Source organism: Heterodontus francisci, chromosome 23 (assembly GCF_036365525.1).
Source record: "Heterodontus francisci isolate sHetFra1 chromosome 23, sHetFra1.hap1, whole genome shotgun sequence".
NCBI lineage: Eukaryota > Metazoa > Chordata > Chondrichthyes > Heterodontiformes > Heterodontidae > Heterodontus > Heterodontus francisci.
This window is the reverse complement of record NC_090393.1, coordinates 2244187-2262554: the sequence shown is the minus strand read 5'-3', so window position 1 is coordinate 2262554 and position 18368 is coordinate 2244187. Positions and strand designations below refer to the sequence as shown.

The 18368-nt window shown below is 44.8% G+C and overlaps 1 protein-coding gene across 11 annotated transcripts in view; it reads left to right on the top strand.

The window, feature by feature from the left end:
- Window positions 1-18368, top strand: part of dnah10 (dynein axonemal heavy chain 10) — a 323633-nt gene that overhangs the window by 109706 nt on the left and 195559 nt on the right. For all 11 annotated transcript variants that reach the window (XR_010977212.1, XM_068054492.1, XM_068054489.1 and 8 more), the window contains 6 exons: window positions 1001-1117; window positions 4257-4359; window positions 6589-6767; window positions 14386-14597; window positions 17207-17363; window positions 18056-18289. Coding sequence is in view for 10 of the 11 variants with exons in the window: in XM_068054492.1 (XP_067910593.1) it covers window positions 1001-1117; window positions 4257-4359; window positions 6589-6767; window positions 14386-14597; window positions 17207-17363; window positions 18056-18289 (1002 nt within the window). In the remaining variant the exon portion in view is untranslated. The remainder of the gene's footprint in view (window positions 1-1000; window positions 1118-4256; window positions 4360-6588; window positions 6768-14385; window positions 14598-17206; window positions 17364-18055; window positions 18290-18368) is intronic.

Genomic DNA, 18368 nt, shown 5'->3' with positions numbered 1-18368 from the left:
ACGTCGTTGGTGCCAATGTGCACCACGACCTCTGGCTGCTCCCCCTCCCCTTTAAGGATCCTGAAGACGCGATCACAAACATCACGGACCCTGGCACCAGGTAGGCAACAAACCATCCGTGCGTCTCGCTTGTGCCCACAGAACCGCCTGTCGGTACTCCTCACCATCGAGTCCCCGATGACTAGTGCTCTCCCATTCTCCCTCCTTCCCTTCTGAGCCACAGTGCAGGACCCCGTGCCAGAGGCCCGTTCACTGCAGCCTGCCCCCGATAGGCCGTCCCCCCCAACAGTATCTAAAACTGTATACTTGTTGCTGAGGGGAACGACCACAGGAGATCCCTGCACTGACCTCTTCCCACCTCTAACTGTTACCCAGCTGCCTTTGTTTTGTGGAGTAACGACATCCCTGTAGCTTCTATCTATCACCCCCTCAGCTTCCCGAATGATCCTCAGTTCATCCAGCTCCAGCTCCAGTTCCCTAACACGGTCTGATAGGAGCTGGAGACGGATGCACTTCCAGCAGGTGAAGTCGGCAGGGTCACCGGAGGTTCCCCTCACCTCGAACATACTGCAGGAGGAGCACTGCACTCCCCTGGCTGCCATTTCTTTTACTCAATTACCCCAGTTGTCTTATGAATGCACCCTAACACCCTATTTGCTGTAGCTATTGCTTCACAGGATTGCTTATGAACCTTTAAAGATTGATGCGCTAGCATGCCCAGATCTCTCTCTCTTGTCATATGATTTATTTCCCTTCCCACATACTAGATTGATATATTGTACAGGGCATAATATTTCCAAACAGCTGATTTATTGTGAGGAATACTAATGCCAATTCTTTTATTATCAGATTTTGCTGTTCTTTTTTCTCATGTTGTTATGTCCATTCACACAATATTGTACATTCATGTGTGAATTATTCCTATAACAGTATCTTTGACTAGTCTCCGTAGATTACTTTCTTTATGCTGCGCACATTTTAATTGTTTTTTTTCCCTCAGACAACAATGGAAGAGAAAGAGTTGCAACAGAATATTAAAATAATCTGGGAAACACTCTTTGATGAGGCACGAAAGATTGACCGCAGACTAGGCACTGTAAAGAAGAAATTCACAAAGGTAATAGATCCACGACAGCGCTTCTGATATGTCTTCCTTTTTCCTCAACCGAAGATTCCCCCCCACTGTGGTTGACAGGGCCCTCAACTGTGTCCGGCCCATTTCCCGCACCTCTACCCTCACTCCTTCCGCTCCCTCCCAGAACTGCGACAGGGTTCCCCTTGTCCTCACTTTCCACCCCACCAGCCTCCACATCCAAAGGATCATCCTCCGCCGCTTCCTCCGCATCCAGCATGATGCCACTGCCAAACACATCTTCCCCTCCCTTCCTCGTCAGCATTGCGAAGGGATCATTCCCTCTGCGACATCCTCGTCCACTCCTCCATTACCCCCACCACCTCGTCCCCTTCCCACGGCATCTTCCCCTGCAATTGCAGGAGGTGTAAGACCTGCCCATTTACCTCCTCTCTCCTCACTATCCCAGGCCCCAAACACTCTTTTCAGGTGAAGCAACGACTTACTTGTACTTCTTTCAATGTAGTATACTGTATTCGCTGCTCACAATGTGGTCTCCTCTACATTGGGGAGACCAAACGCAGATTGGGTGACTGCGGAACACCTCCGCTCAGTCCGTAAGCATGACCCCGAGCTTCCGGCTGCTGGCCATTTCAACACACCCCTCTGCTTTCATGCTCACATCTCTGTCCTGGGATTGCTGCAGTGTTCCAGTGAACATCATGCAAGCTCGAGGAACAGCATCTCATTTACCGATTAGGCACACAACAGCCTGCCGGACTGAACATTGAGTTCAATAATTTCAGAGCATGACGAGCCCCCTTTTTATGCTTAATTATTGTTTTTTTCGTTTTCCTTTTTTATTTGGTTATTTTAATTTAGGTTTTTCAGTTTGTTTAGTTTGTTTCCACTGTGCTTACCCACTTTTTTGGTTTTTTTAATGTGTTTTTTTAATGTTTGTGCTTGGAGTCCTCTGTGCTTTACAGTCATTCACACCCTCTGTACTAACACTTAGTCTTTCAGCACACCATTAACATACCGTTTGCCTTTGCTGCATGACCTGGTCAGTTATTCTCTGTGACCTTGTCCTATCAACACCTCTTTTGTTATCTCTTGCCCCACCCCCACTTTACTTACTTAAAACCTTTTACATTTTTAATATTTGTCAGTTCTGATGAAGGGTCACGGACCTGAAACGTTAACTCTGCTTCTCTCTCCACAGATGCTGCCAGACCTGCTGAGTATTTCCAGCATTTCTTGTTTATATTATAATAGATATCACTGTTCACTTGTTTCCTGTACTTTGTTATCCTTGCCTTTGTTACCTCTAAACTTCTAATGCTCTCCTGTCCGGTCTCCCATCTTCTACCCCCTGTAAACTTGAGCTGATCCAAAACTCTGCTGCCTATATCCTAACTCACACCAAGTCCTGTTCACTCATCACCCCTGTGCTCACTGACCCACATTGGCTCCGGACCAGCAACACCTTGATTTAAAAATTCTCATCCTTGTTTTTAAATCCCTTTATGGCCTCAACTCTCCCTATCTCAGTAAACTTCTCCAGCCCTGCAACCCTCCGAGATATCTGTACTTCTCCAATTCTAGCCTCCCCCATTGGCAGCCATGCCTTCAGCAGCAGATGCCCTAGCCTCTGGAACTCCCTCCTTGAGCCTCTTTCTGTTTCTTTAAGATGGTCCTCTTGACCAAGCTTTTGATCACCTGTCCAATTATCTCTTTATTTGGCTCTGTGTCAAATTGTCTCATAATCATTCCTATGAAGCGCCTTGGGACATTTTACTGCATTAAAGGCACCATATAAATACAATAGTTTGTTGTTGTTGAACTGGTATATCAAGTGTAATTGCTTCCTAATGATTCTCATGTTGCAAAGCAGCTATTCAAACATTTGGGAATACAAATTTAGAACTTATAAAAGCAAAGAAGGAAAGCTCTTGCATTTATATAGCCTCAGGGCATCCCAAAGTCTTAAGAGAGTACTTTATTGATCTCCAGTAAACTGAGCGATATAATTGTGACATAAAAATGTGTTTATTTCATTTTCTTTGAACACTTTTGTTTATTAGTTACAAAGATTTTGGAGCTCGTATAAAGCAGGTTGATTGTGGTTGGAGGTAGAAGGTCACCTGATGAATCCTCCAGGAATACATCCAACCAGAGTTGGCAGCTCTACCCTATTGCACCCACCCTCTCAAAGTCCCAAGACTTTGGCCAAGTTCCTTCATTAATCAGAGGTCTACACTGTGCCTGTCAGCATCCATAGAGTCATTTACAGCATAAAAAGAGGCCATTTGGCCCATTGAGTCCATGCTGGCTCTTCACGGAGCTATGCAGTCAGTCCCACTCCCTGGCTTGATCACTGTAGCCCTGCAGGTCTATTTCTCTCAAGTGGCCATCCAACTTCCTCTTGAAGTCATTGATCGTCTTTGCTTCCACCACCCTTGTGGGCAGTGAGTTCCAGGTCATTATCACCCGCTGCGTAAAAAAAGTACTTCTTCATATTCCCCCTGCATCTTTTGCCTAACACTTGCAATCCAAACGTTGAGAGCATACACAGAAATGAACTCGAGACTCTCTGTGATCAAGCTATCTCTCCTTTCAGTAGCAACATTTACCACGAAGTGCCAAAGAGATGCCTTCTCCCCTTCTACAACTGCTTCTTAACACTGTAATCTATCACTCCTTAGTGCTCCCTCAGTGAGCTGACTTACATCGACTTAAATAGAAATTACAACATGTAAACAGGCTGTTTGGCCCAATGAGTCTGTGTTGATGTGTAACTACCCTCTTAGTGCCTGCCCTTTTCCAAATATTCATTCATTGATGTTATTTGAACAGGTGTTTATTCTTTGTTTTTGGATGTGGCTGACACTAGCAAAGCTGGTTGTTTACTGTCCATCCCTAGTTGCACTGCAAAGGCAGTGGTGGAACTATTCCATGAATCCTTACGGCGACAGTGCTCCCACAACAGGGTTAGCTTCGGAATTCTGTGATATTGATCCAGTGATAATGGATACAAATTGTTTCAGATTTCATTGCATTTTCACTCATGCTAGTGGAGAAATACTTAAGTTATTAATCTGCTGTTAATTCTGCACTTAGTGAACCTTAGTGTTAGCTTGAAAAAAGATAAATGTGTAAAATATTTTGCATTGTTGGATTTCAGACCACCGAGGAAGAAATTACATTGTTTGCAAAAAACCTTGCTGCTTTTGCTTCAAGATTCCGCCTGCAAGGCCCAGGTTCCGTGGGAGCCGACCTGGATGCAGGTTAGAAAACTGTGCTGGCAAACAACCAACTTTATGTAAACCAGAAATTATAAGTGTCGTATAACCATTCTTACATAGCTAATTTTGCAAAAGTCTTAATTGTACCAACTTTGTGATTAACTTGAGAGTTTTCACAATCTTTCAAGTTTTAAAGAATTCACTTACGGTGATTTCAGGTAACCTCATGTCTAAAGCTTATATAATCATAGAATGGTTACAGCGCCAAAGAAAGCCATGTCCATGTTGGCTCTCTGCAATAGAAACTGAGCTAATCCCACGCTGCTGTCCTTTCATCGTAGCCCTGCAAACTTTTCCTCCTTTTTTGAACAAGGATGTAACATTTGCAATTCTCCAGTCCTTTGGCACCACACCTGTATTTAAGGAGGATTGGAAGATTATGAATGCAAGACACAAACAATGCACCTTCTTATTTTTAGTTTGGAGTGCACGGGTGGTCCCTTTAAATTTTTTTGCCCACTTGCACATGAATGGTAATTTAAAGGCATCGACTTGTGTGTGGCCATGCATCTTATAGGGAGCAATGGACACAAATCTTACAGATGACACCAGGGAATCAGTCGGAACTCAAGTATCCAGTTCATGTAACAGCACCTCAGGACAAGTGGAAAGTGCTGTGGGCAGGCATCATCTGCAACTTAGGCTGCTAGTGGGAGGTACAAAAAAGGCAGGATTTTCTGCATCTGCAGTCTTTTTTTATTTGTTCATGGCATGTGAGCGTCGCTGGCTGCTTTTGAGAAGGTGGTGGTGAGCTGTCTTCTTAAACCATTGCTGTCCATGTGGTGTAGGTACAGTCACAATGCTGTTAGGAAGGAAATTCCAGGATTTTGACCCAGTGAAAGTGAAGGAACGGCGATGTAGTTCCAAGTCAAAATGATGTGTTCCCATGCGTCTGTTGCCTTTTTCCATCTAGGTGGTGGAGGTTGCGGGTTTGGAAGGTGCTGTCAAAGGAGGTTTGGCGAGTTGCTGCAGTGCATTTTGTAGATGGTACACACTGCTGCCACTGTGTCCTGGTGGTGGAGGCAGTGAATGTTTAAGATGGTGAATGGGGTGCTGATCAGGCGGGCAGCTTTGACCTGGCTGTGTCGAGTTTCTTGAGTATTGTTGGAGCTGCACTCATTCAGACAAGTGGAGAGTATTCCATCACATTCCTGACTTGTGCCAGTGGTGGGCAGGCTTTGGGGAGTCAGGACAGATTTCCCAGCTTCAGACCTGCTCTTGTAGCCACTGGCTGGTCCAGTTCAGTTTCTGGTTAATGGTAACCCCCAGGATGTTTATAGTGGGGGATTCAATGATGGTAATGTAGTTGAATGTCAAGTCAAAAGGTGATGCATGCTCATTTCTTACCTCCTGACCTCCTGGAGTAGGAATATGCTACAGGGCTGCTTTTGAGCACTTTTATCCTGCTGATATCTCAAAATATTTGAACACAGATCCCACAATGATGAAACAAACTAAAATGAAAAGAAAAAAGAAAAATATGTAACTGAAAGTAAAATGGGGGGCCCGTCATGCTCTGAAATTATTGAACTCAGTGTTCAGTCCGGCAGGCTGTAGTGTGCCTAATCGGTAAATGAGATGCTGTTCCTCGAGCTTGCATTGATGTTCACTGGAACACTGCAGCAAGCCTAGGACAGAGATGTGGGCATGAGAGCAAGGGGTGTGTTGCAACCGGTTGTTTGACAATTCAACAAATTTCTTATCTTTTTTCTTTTTATTTTAGTTTGTTTCATCATTCGTTTTTCTTACCATGTGTCTGCCCACTGTTTTTTTCATGTTTGTGCTTTGGGCCAGGGCTGTTCATTTTTCTGTCCATTAACACCCTCTCTGCACTAACTCTTTTCTTTCAGCACACTGTTAACATACCTTTTGCCTTTGCTCCATGACCTTCTGGTCAGTTATTCCCTGTAACCCTGCCTATCAACACCTTTCCTTTTGTTATCCCTTGCCTCACCCCTGCATTATTTGCTTAAAACCTATTACATTTCTAACCTTTGCCAGTTCTGATGAAGGGTCACTGACCTGAAACGTTAACTCTGCTTCTCTCTCCACAGATGCTGCCAGACCTGCTGAGTATTTCCAGCATTTCTTGTTTAGATATCTATTCCTTTTCCTTTTATTTATTTATCTAGCTTCCCCATTACATACTAGGAAAGCTGTAAATATGCCAATGCTTTATGTTTTTCTTGTTTTTTTCATTGTTTATTGTAGGGCTTGAAATCTTGGGCAAATTTGAAAATGAGGTGGAAGAATTTGAGAGAAACCGTCAAGAGCTTGCAAATGCTGAAAAGCTTTTTGATCTGCCGATTACAATGCACCCTGAGCTAGTATTACTTCAGAAGGAAATGAAAGGCTTGCGACAGATCTATGACATTTACAAGGCACAGCGGGTATGTTTGTTTAGCCTTTTTTAAAAATATATTCGTTCATGGGATGTTGGCATCACTGGCTAGGCCAGCATTTATTGTCCATCCTTAATTGCCCTTGAGAAGGTGGTGGTGAGCTGCCTTCTTGAACCGCTGCAGTCCTGTTAGGAAGGGAGTTCCAGGATTTTGACCCAGCGGCAGTGAAGGAACAATGATATAGTTCAAAGTCAGGATGATTAATATTCATGCTGTATTTAACATATCTGCTTTATTTGAAGAACTGTGGAGTGTGCAACTATTGTATGAGGTTTGCCAATTTGGACAATCTGCTGTGCCTGAAACCACTGTAGTTTCAAGCAGTCTTTCCTTGAGCGTAGCATGGTGCTGCCTGTCTGTCCTCACCCACCCCCGCACAAACACTATCTTGCACTATAGCAATTTAATAAAAGGTCACTGATGACACAGAATGTAGAAGAATGGCAAATTGGCTTATGGCTATGATCAGCTGATTTGCTAAATAATTCATCTTGGTGCTGTGGGGAGATGAAGTGGTTGTGGATAAAGTGGGGGTGTTACCAATTGACCAGTTTCATGCACCATCTGACAACTGGATCAGGGATAGCATTAAATGTGTTGTACTATTACATCCCTCTAGAATATAGTTAGCATCAGGCCAAGGAGACCTCAAGAAATATATGCAGTCCAACTTGCCCCCAGCTGTAGATATTGACCAGTTCCCTCTAATTTGCCTTTGTTGTGCGCAGCCTGTTTGTTGCATTGTGTGGTATGTTCTGCATTACTGCGTGGCTGTGCACCCATGCAGCTTAGAAGGAACATCGGTGTTTCGTTCTTAACCCCTCCCTCTCATTATGGTGCTGATTGTAAATACCTTTCTATCGTATGACAGATGTCCCAGCATCTAATTCACTACTACCTCTCTCGATCCCTCTGCTGCCTCTGATTTGTCACCCTGCTTGTCCGGTGTCCTGTGTTGGATGAACAGAAATGTCCTCCAATTTAATATTGGGAAGAATGAAGCCATTGTCTTTGATCCCTGCTACAAACTCCATCCTCTTCCCTGGTCACTGTCTAAGGCTGAACCAGACCATTTGCAACCTCAGCGTCCTATCTGATACTAAGCTGAGTTTCCAGTCCAAATATCCTCTCCATCATTAAGCTTGCCTACTTCCACCTCCATAACCGTCCCCTCTCTGCCTCTGCCTCTTCCCATCTGCTACTGAAACCCTTATCCGTGCCTTTGTTACCTCCAGACTCGATATTCCAATGCTCTCCTCACCGGCCTTCCACCTTCTGCCCTCTGTAAACATCAGCTCACCAAAACTCTCCAACCCATATTCTATCTTGTGTGAAGTTCTGATCACCCATTACCCCTTGTGCTCGCTGACCTACAATGGCTCCCACTCCGGCATTACCTTGACTTTAAAATTCTAATTTTTGTTTCTAAATCCTATGGCCTCACCACTCATTATTTCTGTAACCTTCTCCAGCCCGACAACTGTTGTATGATGGATTTAAGAGTGCTGTCCCTTTAGGAACTCAATATGCTAATGAGTTAAGTACCAGGATATAGTCATGTGACCAGAAGCCATAGTCACTCTGCAACTATAACACCCTAGACAAAGGTTCTGTACATTGTGTGCCCTGTATTGTATATACTAATTTAGCTGTTAATAAACATTTTCGATTGAAGAGCTGGAACCTGTCATAGCCGCTAAGCGCATTGCACTGTTGAACTACAAGAAAGCCCCCAGCGAGTTAACATCCGTAGCACTTAAAGCAGCCAGAAGCACTGCACAAAGAACAGCCAGGCGCTGCGCAATTGACTACTGGCAACACCTATGTAGTCATATTCAGCTGGCCTCAGACACTGGAAACATCAGAGGAATGTATCATGGCATTGAGAGAGCTTTTGGGCCAACCATCAAGAAGATCGCCCCCCTCAAATCTAAATCAGGGGACATAATCACTGACCAACGCAAACAAATGGACCGCTGGGTTGAGCACTACCTAGAACTGTACTCCAGGGAGAATGTTGTCACTGAGACTGCCCTCAATGCAGCCCAGCCTCTACCAGTCACGGATGAGCTGGACATACAGCCAACAAAATCGGAACTCAGTGATGCCATTGATTCTCTAGCCAGCGGAAAAGCCCCTGGGAAGGACAACATTACTCCTGAAATAATCAAGAGTGCCAAGCCTGCTATACTCTCAGCACTGCATGAACTGCTATGCCTGTGCTGGGACGAGGGAGCAGTACCTCAGGACATGCGCGATGCCAATATCATCACCCTCTATAAAAACAAAGGTGACCGCGGTGACTGCAACAACTACCGTGGAATCTCCCTGCTCAGCATAGTGGGGAAAGTCTTTGCTCGAGTCGCTCTAAACAGGCTCCAGAAGCTGGCCGAGCGCGTCTACCCTGAGGCACAGTGTGGCTTTCGTGCAGAGAGATCGACCGTTGACATGCTGTTCTCCCTTCGTCAGATACAGGAGAACTGCCGCGAACAACAGATGCCCCTCTACATTGCTTTCATTGATCTCACCAAAGCCTTTGACCTCGTCAGCAGACGTGGTCTCTTCAGACTACTAGAAAAGATTGGATGTCCACCAAAGCTACTGAGTATCATCACCTCATTCCATGACAATATGAAAGGCACAATTCAACATGGTGGCTCCTCATCAGACCCCTTCCCTATCCTGAGTGGCGTGAAACAGGGCTGTGTTCTCGCACCCACACTTTTTGGGATTTTCTTCTCCCTGCTGCTTTCACATGCGTTCAAGTCTTCTGAAGAAGGAATTTTCCTCCACACGAGATCAGAGGGCAGGTCGTTCAACCTTGCCCGTCTAAGAGCGAAGTCTAAAGTACGGAAAGTCCTCATCAGGGAACTCCTCTTTGCTGACGATGCTGCTTTAACATCTCACACTGAAGAGTGCCTGCAGAGTCTCATCGACAGGTTTGCGGCTGCCTGCAATGAATTTGGCCTAACCATCAGCCTCAAGAAAACGAACATCATGGGGCAGGACGTCAGAAATGCTCCATCCATCAATATTGGCGACCACGCTCTGGAAGTGGTTCAAGAGTTCACCTACCTAGGCTCAACTATCACCAGTAACCTGTCTCTCGATGCAGAAATCAACAAGCGCATGGGAAAGGCTTCCACTGCTATGTCCAGACTGGCGAAGAGAGTGTGGGAAAATGGCGCACTGACATGGAACACAAAAGTCCGAGTGTATCAAGCCTGTGTCCTCAGTACCTTGCTCTATGGCAGCGAGGCCTGGACAACGTATGTCAGCCAAGAGCGATGTCTCAATTCATTCCATCTTCGCTGCCTCCGGAGAATACTTGGCATCAGGTGGCAGGACCGTATCTCCAACACAGAAGTCCTCGAGGTGGCCAACATCCCCAGCTTGTACACACTACTGAGTCAGCGGTGCTTGAGATGGCTTGGGCATGTGAGCCGCATGGAAGATGGCAGGATCCCCAAAGACACACTGTACAGCGAGCTCGCCACTGGTATCAGACCCACCGGCCGTCCATGTCTCCGCTTTAAAGACGTCTGCAAACGCGACATGAAGTCCTGTGACATTGCTCACAAGTGGTGTGAGTCAGTTGCCAGCGTTCGCCAGAGCTGGCGGGCAGCCATAAAGGCGGGGCTAAAGTGTGGCAGGAAAAAAGACAAAAGCGCAAGGGGAGAGCCAACTGTGTAACAGCCCCGACAAACAAATTTTTCTGCAGCACCTGTGGAAGAGCCTGTCACTCTAGAATTGGCCTTTATAGCCACTCCAGGCGCTGCTCCACACACCACTGACCACCTCCAGGTGCTTACCCATTGTATCTCGAGATAAGGAGGCCAAAGAAGAAACATTTTCGAGATCTTCAAGGCACTGGAATCCATGTACCTCATTGTGTTGCTTAACATAACACAAAGAATTTCTTGACAACCACCCTTTGAGATCTCAGCGCTCCTCCAATTTTGGCCTCTTGTCCACCCCCAGTGTTAATCCCTCTACCATTAGCAGTCTCGCCTTCAGCTGCCTAGGCCCTAAACTCTGGAGTTCCCTCCCTAAACCTCTTTGCCTCTCTACTTCACTCATCTCATTTAAAACGCTTCTTAAAATGTTCCCCTTTAACCAGGCATTTCGTCGCCTGTCCTAATATCTCCTCAAGTGGCTCAGTGTCACATTTTCTTTGATAACGCTCCTGTGAGGCACCTTGGGCTGTTTTATTACTTTGTTTACTAAGTTGTTGTCACTGCTGTTGTTGTTTTGGACTCTGCTGGTATTTTCTATATGAGTGGGTTTGTCTACTGAGTCAGTATGGGTGGAAGTCAGAAACAGGAAAGGAGCAGTCACTTTATTGGGAGTTTTCTATAGACCCCCAATAGCAACAGAGACATGGAGGAACAGATTGGGAGGCAGATTTTGGAAAGGTGCAGAAGTAACAGGATTGTTGTCATGGGTGACTTCAACTTCCCTAATATTGATTGGAACCTCCTTAGTGCAAATAGTTTGGATGGAGCAGATTTTGTCAGGTGTGTCCAGGAAGGTTTCCTGACTCAATATGTAGATCGGCCGACTAGAGGGGAGGCTATGTTGGATTTGGTGCTTGGCAACGAACCAGGCCAGGTGGCAGATCTCTCGGTGGGAGAGCATTTCAGTGATAGTGATCACAACTCCCTGACCTTTACTATAGTCATGGAGAGGGATAGGAGCAGACGGGATAGGAAAATATTTAATTGGGGGAGGGGGAATTACAATGCTATTCGGCAGGAACTGGGGAGGTTAAATTGGGAACAGATGTTCTCGGGGAAATGCACGACAGAAATGTGGAGGTTGTTTAGGGAGCACTTGCTGCGACTTCTCGATAGGTTTGTCCCAATGAGGCAAGGAAGGGATGGTAGGGTGAAGGAACCTTGGATGACAAGAGATGTGGAACAGCTAGTCAAGAGGAAGAAGGAAGCTTACTTAAGGTTGAGGAAGCAAGGATCAGGCAGGGCTCTAGTGGGTTACAAGGTAGCCAGGAAGGAACTGAAGAATGGACTTAGGAGAGCTAGAAGGGGACATGAAAAAGTCTTGGCGGGTAGGATTAAGGAAAATCCCAAGGCGTTCTACACTTATGTGAGGAACAAGAGGATGGCCAGAGTGAGTGTAGGGCCGATCAGGGATAGTGGAGGGAACTTGTGCCTGGAGTCGGAGGAGGTAGGGAGGTCCTTAATGAATACTTTGCTTCAGTTTTCACTAGTGAGAGGGACCTTGTCGTTTGTGAGGACAGCGTGAAACAGGCTGATATGCTCGAACAGGTTGATGTTAAGAAGGAGGATGTGCTGGAAATTTTGAAAGATATGAGGATAGATAAGTCCCCGGGGCCAGACGGGATATACCCAAGGTTATTACGGGAAGCGAGGGAAGAGATTGCCGCGCCTTTGGCGATGATCTTTGCATCCTCACTGTCCACTGGAGTAGTACCAGATGATTGGAGGGTGGCAATGTTATTCCCTTGTTCACGAAAGGGAATAGGGATAACCCTGGGAATTACAGCCCAGTCAGTCTTACGTCGGTGGTGGGCAAATTATTGGAGAGGATTCTCAGAGACAGGATTTATGATTATTTGGAAAAGCATAGTTTGATTAGAGATAGTCAGCATGGCTTTGTGAGGGGCAGGTCATGCCTCACAAGCCTTATTGAATTCTTTGAGGATGTGACAAAACACATTGATGAAGGAAGAGCAGTGGATGTGGTGTATATGGATTTTAGCAAGGCGTTTGATAAGGTTCCCCATGGTAGGCTCATTCAGAAAGTAAGGAGGCATGAGATACAGGGAAATTTGGCTGTCTGGATACAGAATTGGCTGGCCCATAGAAGACAGAGGGTGGTAGTAGATGGAAAGTATTCAGCCTGGAGCTCGGTGACCAGTGGTGTTCCACAGGGATCTGTTCTGGGATCTCTGCTCTTTGTGATTTTTATAAATGACTTGGATGAGGAAGTGGAAGGCTGGGTTAGTAAATTTGCCGATGACACAAAGGTTGCTGGAGTTGTGAGTAGTGTGGAGGGCTGTTGTAGGTTGCAACGGGACATTGACAGGATGCAGAGCTGGGCTGAGAAGTGGCAGATGGAGTTAAACCTGGAAAAGTGTGAAGTGATTCATTTTGGAAGGTCAAATTTGAATGCAGAATGCAGGCTTAAAGACAGGATTCTTGGCAGTGTGGAGGAACAGAGGGATCTTGGGGTCCACGTCCATAGATCCCTCAGAGTTGCCACCCAAGTTGATAGGGTTGTTAAGAAGGCGTATGGGGTGTTGGCTTTCATTAACAGGGGGATTGAGTTTAAGAGCCGTGAGGTTATGCTGCAGCTCTATAAAGCCCTGGTTAGACCACACTTGGAATATTGTGTTCAGTTCTGGTCGCCTCATGATAGGAAGGATGTGGAAGCTTTAGAGAGGGTGCAGAGGAGATTTACTAGGATGCTGCCTGGACTGGAGGGCATGTCCTACGAAGAAAGATTGAGGGAGCTAGGACTTTTCTCATTGGAGCGAAGAAGGATGAGAGGTGACGTTTTAGAGGTGTACAAGATGATGAGAGGCATAGATAGTGTGGATAACCAGAGACTTTTTCCCAGGGCGGAAAGGGCTATCACCAGGGGGCATAATTTTAAGGTGATTGGAGGAAGGTTTCGGGGAGATGTCAGAGGTAGGTTCTTTACACAGAGAGTGGTGGGTGCATGGAATGCACTGCCAGCGGTGGTAGTAGAAGCAGATACATTAGGGACATTTAAGCGACTCTTGGAGAGGTACATGGATGATAGTAGAATGAAGGGTATGGAAGTAGTTTGATCTTAGAGTAGGTTAAAGGGTCGGCACAACATCGTGGGCCGAAGGGCCTGTACTGTGCTGTACTGTTCTATGTTCTATGAGTGCAAGTTTATTCTTGTTAACCAGTGATAAGAAGCACATATTTGCACTTCAATATATTAACAATCCAACTGAAATAATCTTGTTTTGAAACCTTGAAGCACTGGTGAGGTCTGGAACAACACAACAGTTGTTGTGATCTGGAATTGATTTGTGATGATCTGACATGTGCTGCCTGAAAGGGCAACAGACTCTGAAACAGATTCAGTAGTAACTTTCAAAAGAGAATTAGATAAATACTTGGAGGGGAAAAATTGAGTAGAGAAGTGGGAAAACTTGCATAGTTCAAGAGCTGGCACAAGCAAGATGGGCCGAATGGTGGCCTCCATTGCTGTATCATTCTATGACAGGGTTGGAGGTAGCATTCTAAATTTACTTATTGTACTGATGATTTTTTTTCTGGATAGGTTACCTGTGTGCTTAGGTCCTTCCAAATCAGGACTGTTTATCTGTTATTAAAACAGGAAAGGCTGGAGCTACTCAGCAGATCTGGCAGCATGTGTGGAGAGAGAAACAGAGATAACATTTCAGGTCTTGACTTCTCATCAGGACATTTCTTGATGGAAAGGTGATAGCCCTGAAACGTTAACTCTGTTTCTCTCGCCACAGATCTTGCCTAAACTGCTGAGTATTTCCAACGTTTCCTGTTTTCATTTCAGATTTCCAGCTTTCACAGTATTTTGCTTTTATATTAACCTGTTGCCATTTTTCTAGATTGCCAAAGAGGAATGGTCTGAGACATTATGGGCAGATCTAAATGTACAGCTGCTTCAAGAAGGAATTGATGGGTTTTTGAAGGCTTTCAGAAAGCTGCCAAAAGAGGTCCGCAGCCTTTCAGTTGGTTTCCATCTGGAATCTCAGATGAAAGAATTCAAGGAATCCATTCCTTTATTATTGGACTTGAAAAATGAGGCATTAAGAGAGAGGTTAGTTTCATTCGTCTTTCCTGTTTTGATCAAAATGGAAACAGTTGGAGGTAAGCTCGAGTACTGTATTGTCGCTCGCGTACGCCACTGTTTATCGAGTATGCCACTGTCGCTTGAGTACTCCGCATTACCTCAATCTGAAGTCAGGGTGTTAAATTTGAACAAAAGAAATCATGAAGGTATGAGGGGTAAATTGGCTGAGGTGGATTGGGAAAATACATTAAAAGGTATGACAGTGCATAGACAATGGATAGTCTTCAAAGAATTATTAAATAATTTACAGCAACTGTACATTCCTTCAAGGCACAAAAACCCCAAAAGTAAAGGCAGTCAACCGTGGCTAACAAAGGAAGTTAAGGATTGTACAAGATTAAAAGAAAAGGCCTATAAAGTTACCAGAAATAGTAGTAAACGAGAATTGGGAGGAGTTTAGAAGACAGCAAAGGAGGACCAAGAAACTGACAAAGAAAGGGAGAATAGAATATGAATGTAAACTAGCAAAAAACATAAAAACGGACTGTAAAAGCTTCTCTAGATACGTAAAAAGGAAACGTTTGGCTCAGACAAATGTGGGTCCATTACAGGAGAATCAGGAGAATTTATAATGGGGAATAGAGAAATGGCAGAGAAGCTAAATGATTACTTTGTGTGTGTCTTCACTGTGGAAGATACAAGAAATCTTCCAGAATTAGAGATTCAAGGGATTGGGGAGAATGAGGAATTGAAGGAAATTAGTATTAGTAAGAAGGTTGTATTGGAGAAATTAATGGGGCTGAAGGTTGATAAGTCCCCAGGACCTGATATTCTACATCTCAGAGTGCTGAAAGAGGTAGCTATGGAGATAATGGATGCATTGGTGATCATCTTCCAAAATTCTATAGATTCTGGAACGGTTTCTGCAGATTGGAAGGTCGCAAATGTCACCCCAATATTAAAGAAGGGAGGGAGAGAGAAAACGGGGAATTACCGACCTGTTAGCCTTACATCAGTCATTGGGAAAATGTTAGAATTTATTCTAAGGGATGTGTTAAATGGATACTTGGATAATAATGATTTGATTGGGAAGCCAACATGGATTTATGAATGGGAAATCATGTTTGGCGAAACTGTTGGAGTTTTTTGAGGATGTTACTAACAGAATTGATAAAGGGGAGTTGGTGGACGTGGTATACTTGGATTTTCAGAAGGCTTTTGATAAAGTCCCCCACAGGAGATTGGTTAGCAAAATTAAAGCACATGGGATAGGAGGTAATATACTGGCATGGATTAAGGATTGGTTAACAGGCAGAAAGCAGAGAATAGGAACAAGCAGGTCATTCTCTAGTGTCTAGTGGGGTACTGCAAGGATCAGTACTTGGGCCCCAGCTGTTCACAATATATATCAATGATTTGGATGTGGGGACCAAATGTAATATTTCCAAGTTCACGGGTGACACAAAACTAGGAGGGAATGTGTGTTGTGAGGAAGATGCAAAGCGGCTTCAAGGGGATTTGGACAGACTTAGTGAGTGGGCAGATGGAATATGATGTGGAAAAATGTGAGGTTATCCATTTTGGAAGGAGGAATAGATGTGCAGAGTATTTCTTAAATGGCAAGAGATTAGAAAATGTAGGTGTACGAAGGGACCTGGGTGTCGTTGTGAATAAGTCACTGAAAGCTAACATGCAGGTACAGCAAGCAATTAGGAAGGCTAATGGTATGTTAGCCTTTATCACAAGAGGATTTGAATACAGGAGTAGTGAAGTCTTGCTTCAATTGTATAGAACCTTGGTTAGACCGCACCTGGAGTACTGTGTGCAGTTTGGTTCCCTTACCTTAGGAAGGATATTATTGCCATTGAGGGAGTGCAACAGAGATTCACCAGACTTATTCCTGGATGGCGGGACTGTCCTCTGAAGAGAGATTGGGGAAACTGTGCCTGTATTCTCTAGAGTTACAAAGAATGGGAGGTGATCTCATTGAAACCTACAGTGCGGCACAGTGGCGCAGTGGTTAGCACCGCAGCCTCACAGCTCCAGCGATCCGGGTTCAATTCCGGGTACTGCCTGTGTGGAGTTTGCAAGTTCTCCTTGTGACCGCGTGGTTTTTCGCCGGGTGCTCCGGTTTCCTCCCACAGCCAAAGACTTGCAGGTTGATAGGTAAATTGGCCATTACAAATTGCCCCTAGTGTAGGTAGGGGAATATAGGGAAGGTGGGGATGTGGTAGGGTAGATGCAGGTAAGATGTTTCCCCTGGTTGGGGAGTCTAGAACCAGGGGACACCATTTCAAAATAAGGGGGAAGCCACTTGGGACAGAGATGAGGAGAAATTTCTTTACTCCGAAGGTTGTGGATCTTTGGAATTCTCTACCCCAGAGGGTGCTGGAAGCTCAGTCATTGAGTATGTTTAAAGTAGAGATTGACAGATTTCTAAATACAAATGACATAAGGGGATATGGGGATAGCGTGGGGAAAAAGGCTTTGAAGTGGATGATTGTATTGAATGGCGGAGCAGGTTCGATGGGCTGAATGGCCTACTCCTGTTCCTATGTACCTCGGGTATTCTGCTCTAACTTGAATACTTCACCAAGTGGTTGTGCAGACTCTTACAAATATAATTTATTTTGTAGGCACTGGAGAACATTAATGGCGAGAACAGACACGCAGTTTGAGATGCGAGCTGAAACATTTACATTACAGAATATGTTTGCTATGCAGCTTCACAAATATAGTGATGTCATCAGTGAGATTGTTACCGCTGCCATCAAAGAACTTGGCATTGAGAAGGTGAGCTGTGCTTTGAAAACTACTGGGTTAATTCCGACCTTCTGTGCACTCAGCAGACAAGCTATACTCAAAGGGAACATGGGTTGGGAGGGTGGAGGGAATCAGGGAGTGGGAATTAGGGAGAGGGAATGGGGAGACGGGATCAGGGAGAGGGCTGTAACCCTGAGATGCCATTTCTCCTACTTGTGCTTGCTCTGAGCACTGCTGCCTGCTGGGAGCATGGGAATATGGAATTAACCCTTAAAATGATGTTAACGAGGCATATTTTCACCATTATTGACACCTTCAAATGGTATATAAACTTTATGGATTGCTGATTCTACCTTCCCCCACAAAAACTACCAATTCCATGCCACAAAGTGGTTTGAAGTTTTCAAGTCACACCTGGCTGGTGCTTCAACAAATTATGGATTCTCAAGTAGTGTACCTGTTTGTATCACATTTTGTGCAAAAGTAGTTTATTTTATACTAAATGGTTTAAAAGTACTGTATTATTGAGACATTGAGTTAATTTTACAGAAGCCACACTTGGCTGGAGTTTCTTAGTGCCTATTTATATTTTTCAGTAGTGATGTGCAGCCACATTGCTAATAGTTGGCTAACTGGGTGAAAACAAATCACTTTGGAAGTTTAAGTATGGTTCAGAGCAAGACTTTATAATTGCTGGGTGTGCCTGCCCTTTGTGTACACAGGGCGTCAAGGAGGTAGTGGACACCTGGGAAACTATGAAATTCACTGTGCAGAAGTACTACAAAGGATCTCAGGATCGAGGCTACATTCTGGGATCAGTGGACGACATCCTTCAGATACTCGATGACAACGCCATGAATCTGCAGAGCATGGCTGGAAGCAGATATGTAGGTCCTTTTCTGAGCACAGTGCAGGAGTGGGAAAGAAATCTGTCCCTAATCGGTGAAGTGATTGCGGTAAGAAACCGAGAGATGAGTCTGAGTATAAACAAGTTTGTTATAACTTCCAACCTGCAACATGCAACTGTCTCCAAAA